At 29.5% G+C, this 20,153-nt stretch overlaps 2 protein-coding genes across 7 annotated transcripts in view; both read right to left on the bottom strand.

Moving 5' to 3' along the window:
• The window catches only part of LOC130668464 (probable ATP-dependent RNA helicase DDX20), a 34,308-nt gene extending 17,632 nt beyond the window's left edge, over nt 1-16,676 (bottom strand). For 3 of the 6 annotated variants that reach the window (XM_057470781.1, XM_057470798.1, XM_057470772.1), the window contains exons 1-2: nt 16,308-16,676; nt 16,067-16,240 (exon numbers count right to left, since the gene is read on the bottom strand). In XM_057470781.1, coding sequence (XP_057326764.1) covers nt 16,067-16,240; nt 16,308-16,494 — 361 coding nt within the window. In that variant the 5' untranslated portion in view covers nt 16,495-16,676. Of the gene's footprint in view, nt 1-5,414; nt 7,360-7,640; nt 7,826-16,066; nt 16,241-16,307 lie in introns of those variants that run through there. The other 3 variants (XM_057470805.1, XM_057470813.1, XM_057470790.1) reach the window with 3 other exon arrangements.
• On the bottom strand, nt 2,269-5,095 carry LOC130668495 (uncharacterized). Its single transcript, XM_057470826.1, has 2 exons — nt 2,477-5,095; nt 2,269-2,398 (listed from the first exon to the last, which is right to left on the bottom strand). The coding sequence occupies exon 1, from the start codon at nt 3,409-3,411 to the stop codon at nt 2,617-2,619; it is 795 nt and encodes a 264-aa protein (XP_057326809.1). The 5' UTR covers nt 3,412-5,095; the 3' UTR covers nt 2,269-2,398; nt 2,477-2,616.
• Nucleotides 16,677-20,153: the final 3,477 nt, after the last annotated feature.

The following is a 20,153-nucleotide window of genomic DNA, read 5'->3' as shown; positions in this document are numbered from 1 at the left end:
TTTTAAATTTGAATTTTTTTAATTCTGAAAATTACACCGTTAAGTGATATTGATAATATAACGGTAAGTAAATTAAATTAATATATTATCCTAATTAATCCTCTACCGGAAAATATTTGAAATAAATAAAAATCTATATTAAGACGCGTGACATTTGGCATTACTAATTATTTTACATATTTCATGAAAATACAGTTCATTAAGAAAAAAATCAAATTAACTTGTAGATGCATTCATATTATTTATGAATTAATCAATAATTATTTTTAAAAAAGAATAATTCCGAAGCAGAAATGATTGCTAATGAAATCGATCAAGAAATGGAGGTTGATTATTTATTTCTATTAATAATTTTTCTTATATAAAATTCAAAAAATGTTTACTCTCATATAATTGTTTATATTTTTTTCTTTTAATATTCCGTTCATTATATATTTTTAAATTAAAAAAAAACCAATAAATTATTTTTTTTTTCAGGAGTGGTTTCTTATGAACAGTTCCTCGGAGTCAGAATCATCGGATAGCGATGCTGAACCTCCTGTTCGACGACGACGAACTTCCATCAGAAACTATCTCGAAGAAACGGTGTGGCTCTACTCGAATTTAGAGTTTAAGAGTCATTTTAGACTGACTAGAGTCACCACTTATGGCTTAATTGGTAAGTAATAAATATTTATAATTTAATTTTGAAGTCCTAAAGATCATATTATTTATCGTTAGTTTCAATAAAAAATTTTCTTATTTTAGATCGATTTCAACGGAGTGATTATTTAAAAAATGGAGAACCTCGTCCAAATGCCATCACGCATGAACGAGCGTTTCTGATGACGCTATTTAGCGAATACAGAATCATTTCGCCAGATTTCTGATCGCTTCAATGTCACCTGTAGATCAGCCCATAGAGTATTGATCAATACCGTTGACTTCTTGAACTCATTACTAGAAGAAGTTATCCGATGGCCAACTGAAAGGAACGAAATAAATGTAATACGTAATGAGTTTTCAAGAATACGTGATATTCATGGGGTCATTGGGGCGATTGATGGATGCCACATACGAATTAGAAGACCGTGTGAACATCAAGAGGACTATTACAACCGGAAGAAATTTCACAGCATTGTTTTACAAGCAATTGTAACAAGTAAAAAAAAGTTCCTTGATGTTTATATTGGCGAGCCAGGTTCCATGCATGATGCACGGGTATTACGTAGATCACCTATCTACGAAAAAGTCACGGAAAATCTAGGACTTTTCCGAAACCATTTTCTTGAAGGTGATTCTGCGTATCCGAATTTACCTTGGCTAGTACCACCGTTTCGCGATGATAATAATTTGACTGTTGAAAAGCGAAGATTCAACGCAAGGCATGCATCAACTCGAGTACCGGTAGAGCAAACGTTTGGTGCACTTCAGTGTAAATTCAGAATATTGCAGAAGCTTCAAAATTTACGGCTCGACATTATTGTTAAATGCGTCATGTGCTCGTGTATTCTCCATAACATCTGTTTATCAGAGAATTATGATAGTGATAAAGATAACGATGATGATAATGACAGTGATTATGAAAATAATGCACATTTGAACGTTGGAGATCGGCGGTAAATGATTTTCAATCGAATGTTCCCTAGGAATGATGACAATGTATAAATAAATAAATTGGAATCTAGAAAAACATAAAGAATTAACAATTTATTTCTACTATTATTTTTTGAACAGATAATTTATGATCTTAAATTTAAAAATATTTATTGGAATATCAAAAATTTATTATAAAAAGTAAAGATTTTTTTTTTCTGAGAAGCCTTGGAAAAACAGACTTAATTCTTTCAAGATTTGTAAAAAATAAACTTTATTATAAACTAATGTTATCAATTTACAATAAAACAAAGTTCATTTTTTATAAATCTTGAAAGAATTAAGTCTGCTTTTCCAAGGCTTCTAATTTTAAATTGTTGATCAGATTCAATTGACACTCGAATTTCTTATAATACTAGTTTTCAAAAACAAGTAAATGATTATAAGTTATTTTAAGTGAAAATAAACTTTATTATAAACAAATGTCATTAATTTATGTTAAAATAAAGTTTATTTTTATTTAAGATTACTTATAATCATTTACTTGTTTTCAAAAACTAATATCATAAGAAATTCGAATATTAATTAAATCTCATGAATCATTTAAAATTAGACTTCTATCAAACTATTAATATTTGAAATTAACTACTTTGAAATAGACTTATATTAATAAATAAGTATTAAGAATACATCTTAACAACTTCTTAATGGTTATAAACATTAAACTTTTACTTATTAACTATTGACTTTATTTATCAGTAGAAATTTTACTTTACGATTTAAATAATAAGACCAGGTAACTGGAGATCACTTTTTTTTTACTCTGTAAATAAATATAATAGTTATTAAAAACGATGAATTATCATTAACTAGTAATGATAAATAAAAGCATTATACATACTTGAAAAAACAATGATGATAAAAAAATTAGTTAAGTTTCGACTCAATATACTTTTTATAGAGAACTAACTTTTCTTTGTTAAATTCAAGTTTTTCTTGTTCTAATTTTAACTTTTTTTCCTTCCAGTTATCGTCTGAGATTTAATTGTCTGCAGATCGTTTACGTTTATATTTTGTTTTTTCTTTTTTATTTTTTTCAGAGTCACTTATAGTTTTTTGATTTTTTTTTAAGGGCTCAATAACATTTTTAGTTTCAACAGATTTATTTTTTAACTTAGTAGCACTAATTGTAAATGATTTTGAATTAATTGGCCTGTGGCCTTCTATCTCATCGATTGCCTCAAAGAATTTGAAACGCGTAGGGCCACGACCAGTACCATCTTTACATCCTTTATACGTTACTAAAAGGCTTTTCCATTTTGATTCACACATTTCTGCAGTTACATCAAACTTTTGACTTACTAAGTCATTTGTTATGTTTTCCCATAAGATTTTACGTAGCAGCGGATTCCCGTACCAATCATGATGATAACTGTAGCTTTCAACTAATGCATTTGTAATATCATATCCCCAAACGAATTTTTTTACTGAGACAGGTGTAGAATTCGATGGTTGATTAATAGTTTTTGACGATTTTTTTATCGACATTTGTCTTTGCTTAATTTTATTTATCCACTCGTCAACTTTTTCGGAGTCACTGCTGTCACTTTCATCAATGATGCCACCAGCTTCAAGTACAACCTCGTCAGAAAAAATATCATCTAATGAGTCTTTACAAGTTCCATATCCTGATGATGTTGTCTGGTTTGAATTTTCATCAATGATACCGATTTCATCAAAAGTGGTATCATTTTCAAAAGTAAAATTCAATGCAGGGTCACTAGTTTCATATCCTGTTGTTATCGTCTGGTTTGAATTGCTATCAATAATGCCCATTTCATTAGAACTGGTATTATTTTTAAAATGAAGAAAATTCAATGTAGGGTCAACAGTTTGATATTCAGATGTAGCTGTCTGGTGTAAATTGTCATCTACTATATCAATTCCACCAGAGCTAGCATCATTTTCAGAATTAGGAAGATTTAATGAAGAATTAGAGTCACTATTTGCTTGAACTTCAAATACTTGAGAAGTAGTTTCATACTGGTAGTCATTTACACTAGTAATGATGGGTACGGCGTCACTCCCATCAAGATATCTGCTTTTAGCTACATTAAAAATTTATAAAGAAATGCTCTTATCTAAGAAAAAAATAAAATAAAAAACAATTAAATTTAATGCTAAAATCATTAAATATAAAAATAAACTAAGTTAAATTATTATCGAATTATGAATTACCTGCCAAAAGAGAATTTCGGATTGTCTTTGTAATTAAAATCGGATATTTTTTTTTGTGTCTCGGGGTCGTAAAACACGTGGGTAACGTAAGTTATATCTGAATAAGACATTTCAAAACAATATATGTTTATGATTTTTTTTATAAACGATAAATAATATACATATATGTCGATATATATGCATATATATAATGCACAAATATTGTTAAAAATAATTTATTTCATACTTTACACCAGAGTTGTTTATCATATAAACGACACAAACATTTAGGGTTCGCATTTTAGGCATGATAAAACGTGAATAGCGCGCATGAGTTGAATAAAAATATAATCGTGTTAGCAAAAAATACATTGCGTATAGTAATTTTTAATATCTTTGTTTAGTAACAAATCTTATATTGTATTAGAGAATTTACTTTCTCAAATTTATATTTATTAATAAATTCCCTGGCGGTTTTGAATCAGCCTGGATACAGCCTAGAAACACCCTGGGAGTGGAAACACGGTGGAATCACGGTGGATCCAGGGTGGTTACACGGTGGGTTTGTGCCATTTTATGACCCTGATTCCACGGTGGTTACACGGTGTTTCCACGATGGTTACACGGTGTACCCACCATGATTCCACGGTGTATTCGTAGAATCACGGTGATAAAATGAAAAAATCCACCGTGGATCCACCGTGATTCCAGGATGTTTCCAGGGTGATTCAAAACCGTTAGGCTACTTACAGTAAAATTTAGTATACAGATAGCAAAAAATATAATCGTGTTAGCAAAAAATACATTATGCAAAGAGTAATTTTTAATATCTTCTTATGTAATCATTGCCAACTAGTAAATTTTACTAAATGTTTTGTAATAATTAAAATACAGAATGTATTTTTTCATATCTGTTAGTAAATTTTACTATAGTATTGTAATTTTTACTATACTTTTTTCTCCGTGTACTTCCATTCTCTGTACAACTAACAGGTCCCGAGTTATTGATTGTCAAAGCCAAAATGGACTTTTTTCCATTTATCAATGATAACTCGGCGCCAAATCGTCGTAGAGACTTTTAGAGGGCGGAAAATTAAAGGGCATAGAATTTTCTAAAAGAGTCATAAGGTCAAATAATCAAAAAAATTTTATTGAAGCCCATAGACATTTTTAAAGACGAGCAAAAATTTGGAAATTTTTTTTGCGTTGGTTTTCTTAGGATTACTCCGGAACCGTGCATGATACAAAAATTAAAGGTCCATATCTGAAAACTAGAAACTTGAGGCTACAATTTGCTTTTTTTATTCTTATTCTACGACCATTTTTTACCGAGTTACAACATGTTGAAAATCACTCAAAAATTTGGAATTTTTTTTATATCCCTTAATTTTTGTGACCAGTGTATTTATATAACAAGTATATATAGTATATATACGAAAATTATAATGCTAGTATGATAAAATTCGTTGTCTGCATTATAACACAGTCGAGTCGCGTTATGAGTTCACTCGGTATGTGTCTGTCGACTTATATTTTATTGAAGACATCCCCCTCTACGAAATAAATTCATTTCACTCTCTTAATATGAGACCAAAACAATGGTGAGACGAATTAAATGTTAATTCTTTTTAATAATACGTTTTATTCTTTTAATAAAATAAAAAATACAAATTTTAATAACATATTTCATAAATATTATTGCTATAATACCCATAGGATACAAATTATTATAATAATTAATTATAAATTAAGTCATATGAACTGATAATTAATGAAAAGTTATCAGAGGTCAAAGGCTTAAGAGTAGGATCAGGATTGCAAAGCGAACAAGAGTTTTCGTCCCGTGTATTTTTAATTGGGTAACAATATCTAACGTCGTCAAGTCTTTACTTACTGAAACAATACTATGTACATTCTACATAATACTTCTGATTAAATATGCATATAAAAAAGTGTCCCACCAAATAAAAATTTTAATTACTAAACTAAATCAATTAATTTATAGTCAATAACTTATATTTGCAATAGAATATTTCATCATTTATTTAAACTTAAAATATTCATATAGTTAACTTTACTGTCACACTTCACCAAGATCGTTGTCATCACAAATCCAATCATAGACTCTACTTTTTTCAATATTTTTGTAACCATTAACTTTTACCAACTCCGAAAGGATTCGTCCTATTATTAAATTTTCATCATTTGACACCTCCACAGAGTCCAATAATGTCAATGCTGCGGGATCATGATCTGTCTGTACAGCTACACATCTTTTTTTTGCATACCAAATTTTATTCCAATATCTGTAAATTGTATTTTTAGTAATCTTCTGCCACGATTCATCTATCCAAAATATTGCATCTTTGACGTTGATATTTTTCACAAACTGAACCGACGAAATTTGATTTTTTTGTGCTTCAAGAATTTTATTAATTAAATTTAACTTGTAGTGTCTCTTCAAGTATTCCAAAATTTCTTGATCTAAGGGATTAACTATTGACATTTCATTAGCTGACAAAAAAGTGACTTCTATGTCACCATCTTTTAAGTAGGTATGATTTTTACAATCGTCAACAATCAATATCGCTCTTGGATGAAGACCTCTTTCGATCAAAAAGGTGCGTACACGAGGAACAAAAATTTCTTTAAACCATTCAGTAAAAATGTTGACATCTATCAAGGCATTTTTTTGAGACTTATATAAAACAGGTAAATTTGCACTTGATAAATCTTTCAAGTATCGGGGCTTAGCAAACTTACCAACTACTAATAAAGGCAGCTTGTACGATCCATCAGCATTGCAGCAAGCAGCAATTGTAACACGTTCTTTGTCAACTTTAAAACCAGCAGCTTGACTCTCATGACTGGAAGCTAAAGTCATTGAAGGTAACATTTTATACAGCAAGCTGGTTTCACTGAAGTTAAACACTTGAGTTCTAGTTAATGTTTTGCTTGCTACGATTGTTTTCAGTTTATTAGCATAGTCATTTCCAGCATCAAAATCAGTAGATCCCTTTTCCCCAGTAATCCTTAAAGATCTGATATCCTTTCGACGTTTCCAGTTATCTAACCAACCATCACTCGCTCTGAAAGACTTGTCACCACCCAACTCTTCGTTAATTTCAATAGCTTTTTTTTTTAAAATTGGACCGGAAATTGGGACTCCCCCAGTTCGTGCTTGTGAAAACCAAATGTATAAGGCATCCTCTAAATCTTGATTTCCAGGCGGTCGATTTTTTTTATGATCAGAAATGTTTTCCTTTTTGCTCAAAGCTTCAATTTCATGTCGTTTTTTTCTCCACCGTCTCAGTGTCCGGTCATTTAAATTAAATTTTTTCAAAATAGTATGAAGAGGCTCAGTTTCTAATTTTTTTAAAATTGATAGCTTCTGTTTAAATGTATAGCTAGGTTGATGTCTTTTAGCGTTGTTGATGTTTTCTTGCTTTGAAATCTCTTTATTTTCAGCTGCATGTGTAGATATCATGGATTTTTTGGTGTCAATCGATAAATCCTTACATGATTTTCTTTTTCGTGTCAATGATAAATTTTGAGGATCACCCATGACTGAAGAAACAAAAAAAAACAATTCAATAATATTCATGAATAACATAAATTTAAGGTTAAGTTATATTATTTATTTAATGTCGTTGACAATTTCTTTGAATTATAACAATTTGCTGATGCTTAATCACAAGATCTATTATTTAGTGAAAGATGTATGATTATAAAAATTGCAGGATATTATTAAATAAATTTGATAAATACAACCAAATTAAAATAAACTTCGTAATTGAGATTGTTTACGCACATTCATTCATAATAATTTAAATTGTTGAGGTACTTACCAATAAATTTTTAATATTTAAAAATTCACACACGGGAATTATTTATCACAATTTTTAAGTTATGTGACTATAGACATAAAACTATGTACGGATTTATCAATCGGGCGGACTCACAACGCGATCATGAAAATAATCATGTACACACACGTGTAAAGTAGGAGAAATGTGAGTTACGGCGGTCGATTGCTGAGCAGAAGTGGGGATACAGGAATTCTTATAATTATATTCTCCTACACCACTGGAGGCGAGTTCATTAAGTCAACATAAAAATATTTATTTTGTTAACACAAAGATAGCATTCTGAATATGATGTGTCAAAATAAAAAAGTTGACAATTTGTTATTTTTCAGGTATCAAAAAACTAATTGCTGTTTGTCAACAAAACGTTACAAAATGTTATCAATAAGTTACCAAAATGTTGACAAATTGTTACCAAAAAGTTATCTTTTTGAAATATAAAAAAGTTGACTTTTTGCTGCACATTAGTGGTGATATATGTTGAAAAAAATCTGCCTTTTTACATCGCAAAAAAAATAGTAACATTTTTTTGTTAACTTTTTCGATACAAAAAAGGCCATTCGGCAGCCGACCCTGATTAAAAAAAAGTATTTGACAGGATTAAACAAATTTATATCCTTATGAATGCTATCGAATCCTGAAAATATGATTCAGAAGGATTTAACACCCTAGCAGACCTGAGTTACCGTAAATTCACGGAATTTTTACCGTAAATCTACCGTAAAATACCGTAAAATTCGAGTAGATTTACCGTAAATTACGTTAAATCCACCGTTAATTACGGTAAATTCACCGTAATTTACGGTAAATCGGTACTTTACGGTGGATTACCGTAATTTACGGTGGGTTTACCGTAATTTGGGTCCGTTAGGGCATGATTCAAATTTTTTAATTCTGTTAAATACTATTTAATCCTGAAAACATGATTTAACAGGATTTGAATTGATTTAAACTGTTAAATACTTTTAAATACTATTTAATCCTAAAAATATGATTTAACAGGATTTAAGATGATTGAAAATTTCGAATACTTTCAAATACTTCTAAATCCTAAAAATATGATTCATAATAATATAAGGCGACTCAAAATTTTGAATACTATTCAGTAATTTTTCATTCTAGAAATAAGATGTAAAAAGATTTAAGATAATTGGAAATTCGAAACACTCTATATAGTATATATACCCGGGAAAAAAAATTTAATATATAATTATATAAAATTTTATATAAATGCTTAAATAAAAGGAGATATGAGTCTTGGTTTGATCTAATTTTATATAGTTATATATAATTTTATATAATTATATGTAACTTTATAAAGTAATATATACAATAATTGTCATGACTAAAAAAAAAATCGGTCTGTCAGTTGACCCTGCGGGCCAGCCCCAAAACTTCCCGCTGTTTTCGAGCTCGTTGAGCTCGAAAACATTATTGTGAATACATTTTCGAGCTCTTCGAGCTCGCAAATACTTTTGTATGCCATTGTTTTGTAAAAACCATTTTTTAGCATTTCTTTCTCACACGATATCTCGCGAACGAATTAACCGATTTTGATGGTTGAGGCGGCAATCGACGTGTTTTATCAAGTTCTAAAGCTGATCAAATTTTGAAATCGATTTATCCAGTCGTTTTTGAGAAATTTCGAAAAAACCAAAAAAAAATTTTTTTTTTAATTCTTTCGTCAACGGTTTCTCTTGAACGAATGAACCGATTTTGATGGTTAAGGTGGCATTCGCCGCGGCTTATAGAATTTTAGAGCTGATTAGATTTTGGAATAAATCCATCGAGCAAATTAAAAGTTATCCAAATAAAACATTTTCGAAAAAATTTTATTTTTGAAATATCTCTGAACGCACCCTACCGATTAAGTTCAAATTTTTACGGCTTCAAGACATTAACAAGCCGCGTCGAATGACACCTCAACGATCAAAATCGGTTCATCCGTTCAAGAGTTATGAATATTTACATACATACATACGTACGTACGTACACACATACATACACTCGGACATCATCGTGAAATTAGTCAGGATAGCTTCCTAGGACCTCGAAACGTCGACATCTGATGGAAATTCGATTTTCGTAAATCGGACCGAAACCAATAACTTCCCGAATTTTTGAAAATTTACAATTTTCTTAGCGGGAAGTTAAAAAAAATAATTTCACCGACTCATGGTCTTGAACCCGGGTCCTGCTAGTCTGAAGTCTGAGGTGTTATCCACAGTGCTGTATTACACACTTGACAAGAGGTGTTAATTGTATTAATTTGAATTCAAATGAACTTGAGAAAATTAAAGACATCAATAAATGATTGATTCTGTTATTAGCATTGTAGTAAATTATATTATTGTTCATAGAGTCAAGAGACCATTAGCGGTATACCCACTAATATCAGGGCGATAATGACTTCTTTTGGTAAATTAAAAAAAATCAGAAGTTGAAATTTTTATAAACTTAACTTAAATTTTTTTAATTTTTATGTCTCAGTTTTTGATAACTTAATTCTTTGTTGAAACTTCAAAATTTTTTTTCTGTCATCCTGTTTTTGGTCTTGTTAATGTATTTCTAAGAAATTTGAAAAAAGTTTGTATACTTTCTAACATTTCTGAATGCGGTAAATCCAAAAATTTTTTAAACTTTATAAAATTTTATAAATCATTGTAAAATCAGTTATTCCGAATAATATCTTACATTATTCGATCATATCTAAATTATATGAAAAAATGTTATGATTCCACCCGCACAGCTTAATATTCACTCAAAAATTCCCATTAGATAGAATTTCTTAAAACTCAATTATATAAAATTTTATATAATTATATAAAATTGTATAAAAAATTTCAGACAGAATGTATAAGTATGTATTATTATATATAAAATAATAGAATTATATATATTTATATAAAATTACATATTTAAATATATGATTATAGATATTTTTATATTTATTAAATTAGAAAGATTTATATAATTATATATAAATATATATAATGTTATCTAAGACTATATATGAATTTATATAATTATATATATTTATTTATAATTATTAGGGTGGTCTTTAAAAATTAAATTTTCTCTGGCACTCCATAGAAAGCTTTTTTTTTAGTGAAAAAATACGTGAGGAATTTAGTTTTTTCGTTTTAAATAAAAAGGACACGTGCCGAAGGACGATCAAAGTTCATTTTTCGATACAATCGCGGTTTTTTTTTAAATATCTCATGAAATATGCAGATCAGGGGGAAAAACCACAGAACCAATTTTGTAGGAAATTAAATTCTTGACAAAAAAGGTCATGTTCATTTCTTTAATAAAATGTGTATTTATGAAGATATTTTTAAAAAACTTTTTTAGATCTTATAAATTGAGCGTTTTAAGGATTACAAATTTTGAAAATAACATTTTTCCAAATATATAGAAACTGTAACAAGCATAAATAATCGATATGTTACGAGTTACGAACTTGTCTATATTTATAAGAAAAAACGTTCTTATCATCATTCGTTATTCTTAAAATGCCCAATTGATAAGATATAAAAAAGTTGTTTTTAAATATCTTCATAAATACACGTTTTATAAAAAAAAATGAATATGACCTTATTCGTCAAAAATTTAATTTCCTACAAAATTGTTTCTCTGGTTTTTTCCTCTAATCTGCATATTTCATGAGATATTTAAAAAAAAACCGTGATTGTATCAAAAAATGAACTTTGATCGTCCTAAGGCACGTGTTATTTTTACTTAAAACGAAAAAACCAAATTCCCCAGGTATTTTTTCACTAGAAAGAAGCTTTTTATAGGGCGCCAGAGAATAAAATTTAATTTTTAACGACCACCCTAATAATTATATATTTCTATATACAATTAAAAATAAAATTTTTTTAAAAATTAGATATAATCATATATAGTTATACAAATTTATATAAAATTATATAGAGTTTCATATAATTATATATAATTATATCTAATTACATAGAATTTTTTTTCCTGTGCTCAAATACTTTTTTATTTCATAAAATCACGATTAAAAATACTTATTAGAGATGGAAACTTTTTAACTTCCGGCTGAGAAAATTAAAAATTTTTAAAAATCGAGGTTATTGTTTTTATTTCGTTTTTGGAAAATAGAGTTTTCATCAGGTCTCGATGTTTTGAGGTCCTAGGAAGCTTCCCTGACTATTCCCACGATGGTGTCTGTCTGTCTGTCCGTCTGTGTGTGTGTGTTTGTTTGTAAGTTATCGTTATCGAAAGAAAGCCGAAAAGTTTTTTTTGGAATTACTCCGAAATTCCTAGCTCGATCAATTCAAATTTGAAAATTCTTTGTGCGGCTTAAAAAACTGCGTCGAATCCCGCCAATCGCGTGAAAATCAGCTCATTCCTTCAAAACTTATGGCGGCTTGAATATTCAAAAAATAGTCTTTTATTAAACTTCTATCAGACCTTTGAGCTCGAAGAGCTCAAAAACATAATAACTGCAATTTTGAGAGCTTCAGTATGAAATTAGTGGGAAGTTGCAGGTGTGGACTTTAGGATCAATCGTTTTCCTAATTTTCCTTGAACTAAATTCGAAGTTGAATAAATTAAACTTTATAAGTCAAGTGGATAATGTGATAACTAGAGCGAAAAGTGTATTAGGTTGTATAATAAGGCTGGAAAAAAATTTCAAGCAGTTGTAAACCTTACGACAACTGTATATGACGTTAGTTAGACCTATACTGGAATATGGCATGGTGATCTAGTTACCGTATTATGCGGTACACGTTGAAAGACTGAAGGCTGTCCAGAATCTATTCATCAAGTGTATTGTCAAGTATTGGAAAGCAAAAGGTGCAGTGATGAATGCTGAAGATGTGAAAACCAGTTTGGGGATCATGAAATTATTTCATGATTAAAAGTATTCGATAGCATCAAAAATTTTAAATGCTAGCTGAATCCTTTTATATCCTAAAAAGATAATGAAATAAAAATATTACTTCAGGATCAAAAAGTATTTAACAGAAGAAAAATTTTGAATACTGATTAAATCCTTTTATATCCTAAAAAGATAATTAAATAAAAAAATTATTTCAGGATTAAAAAGTATTTGATAGCATCAAAAATTTTAAATTCTAGTTGAATCCTTTTATATCCTGAAAAAATATTGAAATGGAAACATTATTTCAGGATTAAAAAGTATTCGATAGCATTAGAAATTTTAAATGCTAGTTGAATCCTTTCAAATCCTTCTACTGGTTTCGATTATTTTAGTATTAAAAAGTATTTAATATGATTAATCGTGAATTTTGATGCAGGATTTACAGTATTTATTAGGATTTGAAAGTATTAAAATTTTAATCCCTTTTAATCCTGCCAAATACATTTTTTTAATCAGGGGAAATGGAAGTAGATTTCTGATAATATATTAATTATTAAACTGTTACATTTTTAATTATATTAAGCAGCATTAAACATTCATAACATGAAGTCTAAATAACAATAGCTGAAATAGTTTTTTCGTAATAAATTGAATAGTGCACTATTTACATGCAAATATACCTATCCAAAAAATTTAAGGAACAAGAAAATTTTATAAATTTTTTAGTGATTTTTGGAAGGCTGTATCCTACAGCAAAATTCCTATAGTAAAATTTAGATGAAATATATGTGAAGGCAAACTAAAAAATATATACAAACGACACGAAAATATACATTAAAATAAATATATAAAAAACGACACGCGCGCACTTGCGCGCGTAACATGTACGGTAGTTTTCGTAAAAAATGATCGTATCGAAAAAATAAAAAAAGCAAATTGAAGCTTGAAATCTCTAGTTTAAAGATCTTCCAGCAAAATAATTTTTTGAGCCACGGTTTTTGCGAAATCATAAGAAAAAGGTCGAGACAAAATTTATCCAAATTTTTTAGTTTTGTTTTTTAGGTCTACGGGGCCGGGAAAATTTTTTTCGAAAAAACTAATTCATGGCTCGTTTAGGAAATTTAATCGGCTACAATTTGCTTTTTTTGTTTCTCTGTACAACAGTTTGCTGCTGAGATATCAGCCTTCAAATGAAAAAGGATCATTTTGTCTTTGATTATCGATATCTCAGCAACTAATATTCGTACAGTAATTTAAAGGAGAGTTTGAGAAACTTAAATAAATTCCCTACAAGCTCCATTTTCGATTTTTTTTTTTTTTTGAATTATTTTTATCCTTAACATCAATTTGAAAAACTCACAAAAAATGGCCATTTTCTGGTTTTTTAGTCAACTCATCGCTACTTTGCACTTATTGATGGAAAATTCAATGTTGCCAGGTAATTTTCCAGCTTAATGTACCCCCAAGAACCCTGGAAATTTTCAGATTGATCCATTGAACCGTTTGTCCGGTCCGATTGCTCAAAGTTTTACGAAACAATTAAAGGAACAAGTTTTGTTCCTTAATTTGTGTAATCGTTATCAATATGAAAAAATCAATTTTTTTTTATTTTCTTTCATTTTTGCGTTAGTTATTCAGCAAATGTGAGGTAAAGAGAAAAAAAAAAATTTTCCAAAAAAACGAAAAAAAAAAAATCTGTCTATCGGTTGACCCTGCGGGCCAGCCTCAAAACTTCCCGCTGTTTCCGAGCTCTTTGAGCTCGAAAACATTGTTGTGAGTACATTTTCGAGCATACGAAAATTCTCGAAAATACTTTTGTATCCCATTGTTTTCGAAAAAAACCGTTTTTTAGCATTTCTTTCTCCCATGATATCTCACGAACGAATTGACCGATTCGATGGTTGAGGCGGCAATCGACGTGTTTTATCGAGTTCTAGAGCTGATCAGATTTTAAAATTGTTTGGTTGAGTCGTTTCAAAGATATTCGCAAAAAACAATTTTTTATCATTTCTTTCTCCCACGATAACTCTCGAACGAATTATCCGATTGAGATTGCTAGGGCGGCAATCGACGCTTTTTATTAAGTTCTAGAGCTGATTAGATTTTAAAGTCGATCGTTCAAGTCGTTTCTGAGAAATCAATAAAAAACTAAAAAAAAAAAAAAATTTTTTTTCCGTAATTCGCCAATATTTTCGAGTCTACTTGATCAAATGATCTGAAATTTCCAGAAAAGTTGATGGCCAACAAGCTCTTTCGATTGCCGCCTTAACCATCCAAATCGGTTCATTAGTTAAAAAGTTATAGACCGGTCACACACACACACACGTACATACAGACACTCGGACATCATTCTGAAAATAGTCAGAATAGCTTCCTAGGACCTCAAAACGTCGACATCCGATGAAATTTCGATTTTCGCAAATCGGGGTGAAAACAATAACTTCCCAATTTTTCGAAAATCGTTCGATTTCTTAGCGAGAAGTTAAAAAACCCCGAGTAAAACGTAAAAAAAAAGTAAAAAAATTCTTGTTTTTTTTTTCGTTTTTTTGGAAATTTTTTTTTTTTTCTCTTTACCTCACATTTACTGAATAACTAACGCAAAAATTAAAGAAAATCCAAAAAAAATTAATTTTTTCATTTTGATAACGATTACACAATTTAAGGAACAAAACTTGTTCCTTTAATTGTTTTGCAAAACATTGAGCAATCGGACCGGACAAACGGTTCAATGGATCAATTTGAAAATTTCCAGGGTTTTTGGGGGTACATTAAGCTGTAAAATTACCTGGCAACATTGACCTTTCCATCAATAAGTGCAAAGTAGAGATGAGTTGACTAAAAAACCAGAAAATGCCCATTTTTTGTGGCCTCACCGATAAAAAATTTTAAAGTTAATTTTTTCTCGAGTTTCATGGTTTTTTTTACTTTACTCACAAACTACTAAGTTTACCACAAAAATGTACGGGACTTTTCTTGTAGGGAATTCGATTCCCTACAAAAGAAGTTATGTAAGCCACTACCGTAGAACTAGTAGATTTTGGGATGAATCCAATTAAAGATCTCAAAATTTGAAAAATCGCTGTTTTATCCAAGATTTTAGTACTTTTTTATAAAATTATGGCCGAAAAAATATGTAATATATCCTGGTTAATATATCATCAAAAATATGTCATTTAATTCGAAATTGTCGCCTGGGGTCTATAGATACCCTAATGATGTTAAACCTGAACATTTAAATTAATAATATAAATTGGTTTATATTTTTAATCAACCTGGGGTAATACCCCAGAATGTAACACTTTATTGAAGCTTTCAATTGTGATAAACTTGAGAAGGTATCAACTAAATTGAAGGAATCATTGCTTGCTTCAAGTAATTGATGCTTCTAGAAATTTATTACTAAAGTGAAGCAAAAGTTTTCTTAAAAATAAGAACTATAAATTTAATTTTAGAAAAAAATTACTTATTCTGAGTACTTAGGGTAACAAGGGAAATAATTATTTGGATTTAATTTTGATTTCTCTAAGTGTAGACGAGATGTCAACTTTCTTACCTTTTATTTGAGAACCAATGGAAGTCAAAACATGAGATATTTGGACAGCTATTTCTCGAGTAGGAACTAAGATCAAAACTTGATGAAAAGAATAATTGTAATTAATCATTTCCAAAGCAATAATGCCAAAAACAGCAGTTTTGCCAGTTCCTGATTTCGCTTGAACAAGCAAATCTAAAAAAATTTTAAGAACCATTACTATATAAAAAATTAAACAATTTTATTTGGCAAATGTAACTACCGAAACCACATCTTCCCGGTGGTATTGCTTTCAGTTGAATAGGAGAAGGTTTTTCAAAACCGCAAGTTACTAAGCCGTTTAATATGCACTGTGAGAGACCCATTTGATAAAAAGACACATTTTCTTCAATAATTATGTCCGTAGTGCGAGGCTGAGCATTTACTTGATGAGCAAGAGGGACAATCATGTTTTAACTTCTTTTTTTTTTTACTTTCAGTAACTTTATACACTACATAATTTAAATTAACAAACAAAGACAATTGTTTATCTTTGGTTAACCTCGAAATAATCACGTTAAAAACGTTCGTATAATCGCGGACAAAAGTAAGGATCCTGATAGCCACCTTAACGGCAACTACCGTAAGTTAACTTCAAGCTACTGCTGTATTTGGTATGTGGTGATACCCAAGGTTACTAGAATTCTAGTAACCTTGGTTGCGGCTGTAAGAGTTTCACGCCAACTTTGTTATGTCCTGGGAGGTTACTAGGATCGGAGCTGACGCCACCTCCTGGACAGTGGGCAGTTCGTTGTCACGCGGGACCAATTTTGAATTTGAAAACAGTGATAAATTTATTGTTGACTATGATGATGATGATGATTATGATTATGATTATTATTTAATGAAATAATGAAATTATGGATAAGGATAGATGTAATTGATAAAATAACTTTTATCTGAAGACTGAGTTTTATTATAAAGTGTAGATAAGATTTGATCAGTAATAAAAGTTGTGCTCGTCAATAGTTCTCGGAGAGAAGTGAAGTTACATCACCCGCAAAGAGATCTCTGACTCTCCACTCTTCGACTTCTCCCACCATTCTCATACTCACACACATACTTATGCAATATATGTACTTATACATATCAACGTTCTTTTTAATTATATACTTATACATTTATACTTCCTACTAATACACGTATGAGATATGAGTTTACACATCTACGTTCTTTATTTATCTGTTCTATGATTTTACTTACTACTTATATTATTTATATTCTATTTTCCTGTACTTAAATACAATCTTTTAGTCAATTATTCTATATTTAATTATTCAATACGATTGACATTATTATTTATCATGAAACACCATTATAATTATTCTAATGCTATATTTCTATATTTCTATTAATTCATTTATTATACGAGTCACTCTTTATTTAATATGTATATTAGGGTGAGCCAAAAAAATCAACCTATCGAATTTACGTCTTAAAAAGGACCTATATATCGAGAAAAAAATTCTCCCATTGGGCAAAATTTTTAGCTCAATCTTAAAAGGTGGCGGTAGCCATTTGAAATTTCCCATTTAAATAACATGCAAAAAAATTTTTTTTGATTAAAAATATTATAACTTTTGAACCGTGTGAGATAAAAATTCGGCTCTAGAATATTCTTGTAAGGCATTAAATTTCTTTAAAAAAAGTCCTGGGAGTCGAATTTGTAAACTTGATATTTCGTATACTTACAGGCCATCCAAGTCTAGAGTAAACAGAATCATACAAATTTAAGGCTTTATTATTAAAAATATCAATATTACGAGAAAATTTGTTCTACATGTAGTGCAATGAAATCACCAACAATATCCACGTTGTAACAAATAATATTTTGTTATCGATCACAGCAAAAGAAAAGTATTTGGAAAATCCAAATAAAGCCTTAAATTTGTATGATTCTGTTTACTCTAGACTTTGGTAGCCTGTTAGTATACAAAATATCAAGTTTACAAATTCAACTCCCAGGAGTTTCTTTTAAGAAATTTAATGCCCTACAAGAATATTCTAGAGCCGAATTTTTGTCTCACATGGTTTAAAAGTTATAATATTTTTAATCAAAAAAAATTTTTCTGCATGTTATTTAAATGGGAAATTTCAAATGGCTACCGCCACCTTTTAAAATTGAGCTAAAAATTTTGCCCAATGGGAGAATTTTTTTCTCGATATATAGGTCCTTTTTAAGACATAAATTCAATAGGTTGGTTTTTTTGGCTCACCCTAATGTATATATATTAACAATAATAGTTGAGTTCTTGTGATATGGTTTTCATTTATAAGTAACATTTATTGATTAAATATATCTTTTTCTTATTTGTTTATAGAGTATGCATTTGTTTATAACCATATTTACTGTTAACTATAGAACAAGGGCCTATTCATGATTTTTATGCGTGTGTTTTGTTTAGGTTTTAAGTATCGGGTACCACTCAAACTGTATTTATATTTCGCTGAATACAAAAAAAAGATTTATTTATCTATTTATTTAAAGTTTCTTATAATCAAAATATATAATTTAATAAGTATGTGCCACGACGATTTATTATTTAAACTATTGACTGAATATTGATAAGACGCAATAAGTGTTGCAAGATATTAATATATAATTTCAAATGAAATTTAAATGCGCGCCTATTTATGGATCTCAAGTTCACTAATTAATTAACAGGTGGAGGCACCTGAGGCCACTGAGGACAAGGTTACTAGAATAGGTTACCTATTCTAGTAACCTTGACTGAGGACATAACAACTTGGCTATCAGGGTAAATTTTTACTAGAAAAAAAAGTCAGTAATGTCCTTTCTTACCATTTCAGAAGGTAAGCAAATTTACGCATAAAAATGTCTACAATTTGAGGGTAAAAAAATACTATACAATTTTTCAAGTCAAATTAACACTAAATTGACATAAAATTTGCCTGAAAATTAAAGACAACTTTTTTCTAGTTAACTTTTGCAGTAAATTTGCATTCTAACTCGGGTAGTGAATTTACGTCAAATTGAATAACAAGTTACACACAGATTGTCGTAAAAAACGGAAAAATCCGAAGTTGACGGAAATTTGACGAAAAATTCAAGACAACTTTTGTAAGTAAACTTTTGCTAAAGCAAACTGTGCTATTAGGGGCAATTATATTCAGAGTGTGGCTATCAGGGTTGTATCTTTTTTGCAAAATGAAATTTAGATACTTTTAAAGAGTTTGTCATTCATACTATTTGTTTTTTTGTTCAAATATAACATTTTACTATTAAAGTGTGAGTGTTATATCAATCTAAAGTTTTTATTTCGATTTGTACTTCATTTAGTGTAATATAAGCTATTGAATGTATATATTTTGTTATTGACCAATTTTGCTTTTAAATTTGTTTGTATTCGTTGCGTTGGCAACATTATCGTTCGGATCCCTCTTAGGGACCCTACTAAACTGTAGGGAAGTTTACTCAGGACTTACCCTAATAGCACAGTTTGCTTGAACAAAAGTTTACTGTACAAAAGTTTCGTTGAATTTTTCTTCAAATTCCCGTCAACTTCGGATTTTTCCGTTTTTTACGACAAGTTGTATGCAACTTGCTATTGAATTTGAGGTAAATTCAATGCCCGAATTAGAATGCAAATTCACTTCAAAAGTTGACTAGAAAAAAGTTGTCTTTAATTTTCAGGTAAATTTTATGTCAATTTATCGTTAATTTGACTTGAAAAATTGTTAAGTATATTTTTACGCTCAACTTGTAGACAATTTTATGTATAAATTTGCTTACCTTTTGAAATGGTAAGAATGAACATTACCGACCGTTTTTTTTCGTACAAGTTTACCTTAAAATTGAAGAAAAATTAACCGCAAATTTTTATTTTCAACTTTTGCTGTGAAATTGTCTGCAAATTCGGGCAGCAGATTTCAGGTAATTTCAACATTAAATTACCGTCAATTTCAATGCAAAGTGGCTATTAGGGTAGTTCAGCCGAACACGCCCAATGTTTCACTGCAGAACTTGCTGAGCAAAGTGTGGCTATCAGGGTTGACGCTAACTTCTTGTAAAACTTAAAGCAACTTCATCAGTTACTTTTTCGCAATG

The sequence above is a fragment of the Microplitis mediator genome, chromosome 1, assembly GCF_029852145.1.
Source record: "Microplitis mediator isolate UGA2020A chromosome 1, iyMicMedi2.1, whole genome shotgun sequence".
In the NCBI taxonomy this organism is placed as follows: domain Eukaryota; kingdom Metazoa; phylum Arthropoda; class Insecta; order Hymenoptera; family Braconidae; genus Microplitis; species Microplitis mediator.
This window is presented reverse-complemented; position numbering and strand designations above follow the sequence as displayed.

Coding starts and splice junctions, on each gene's coding strand:
- LOC130668495 (XM_057470826.1), bottom strand. CDS start 3,411: ATGGGCATTATTGATAGCAATTCAAACCAGACGATAACAACAGGATAT.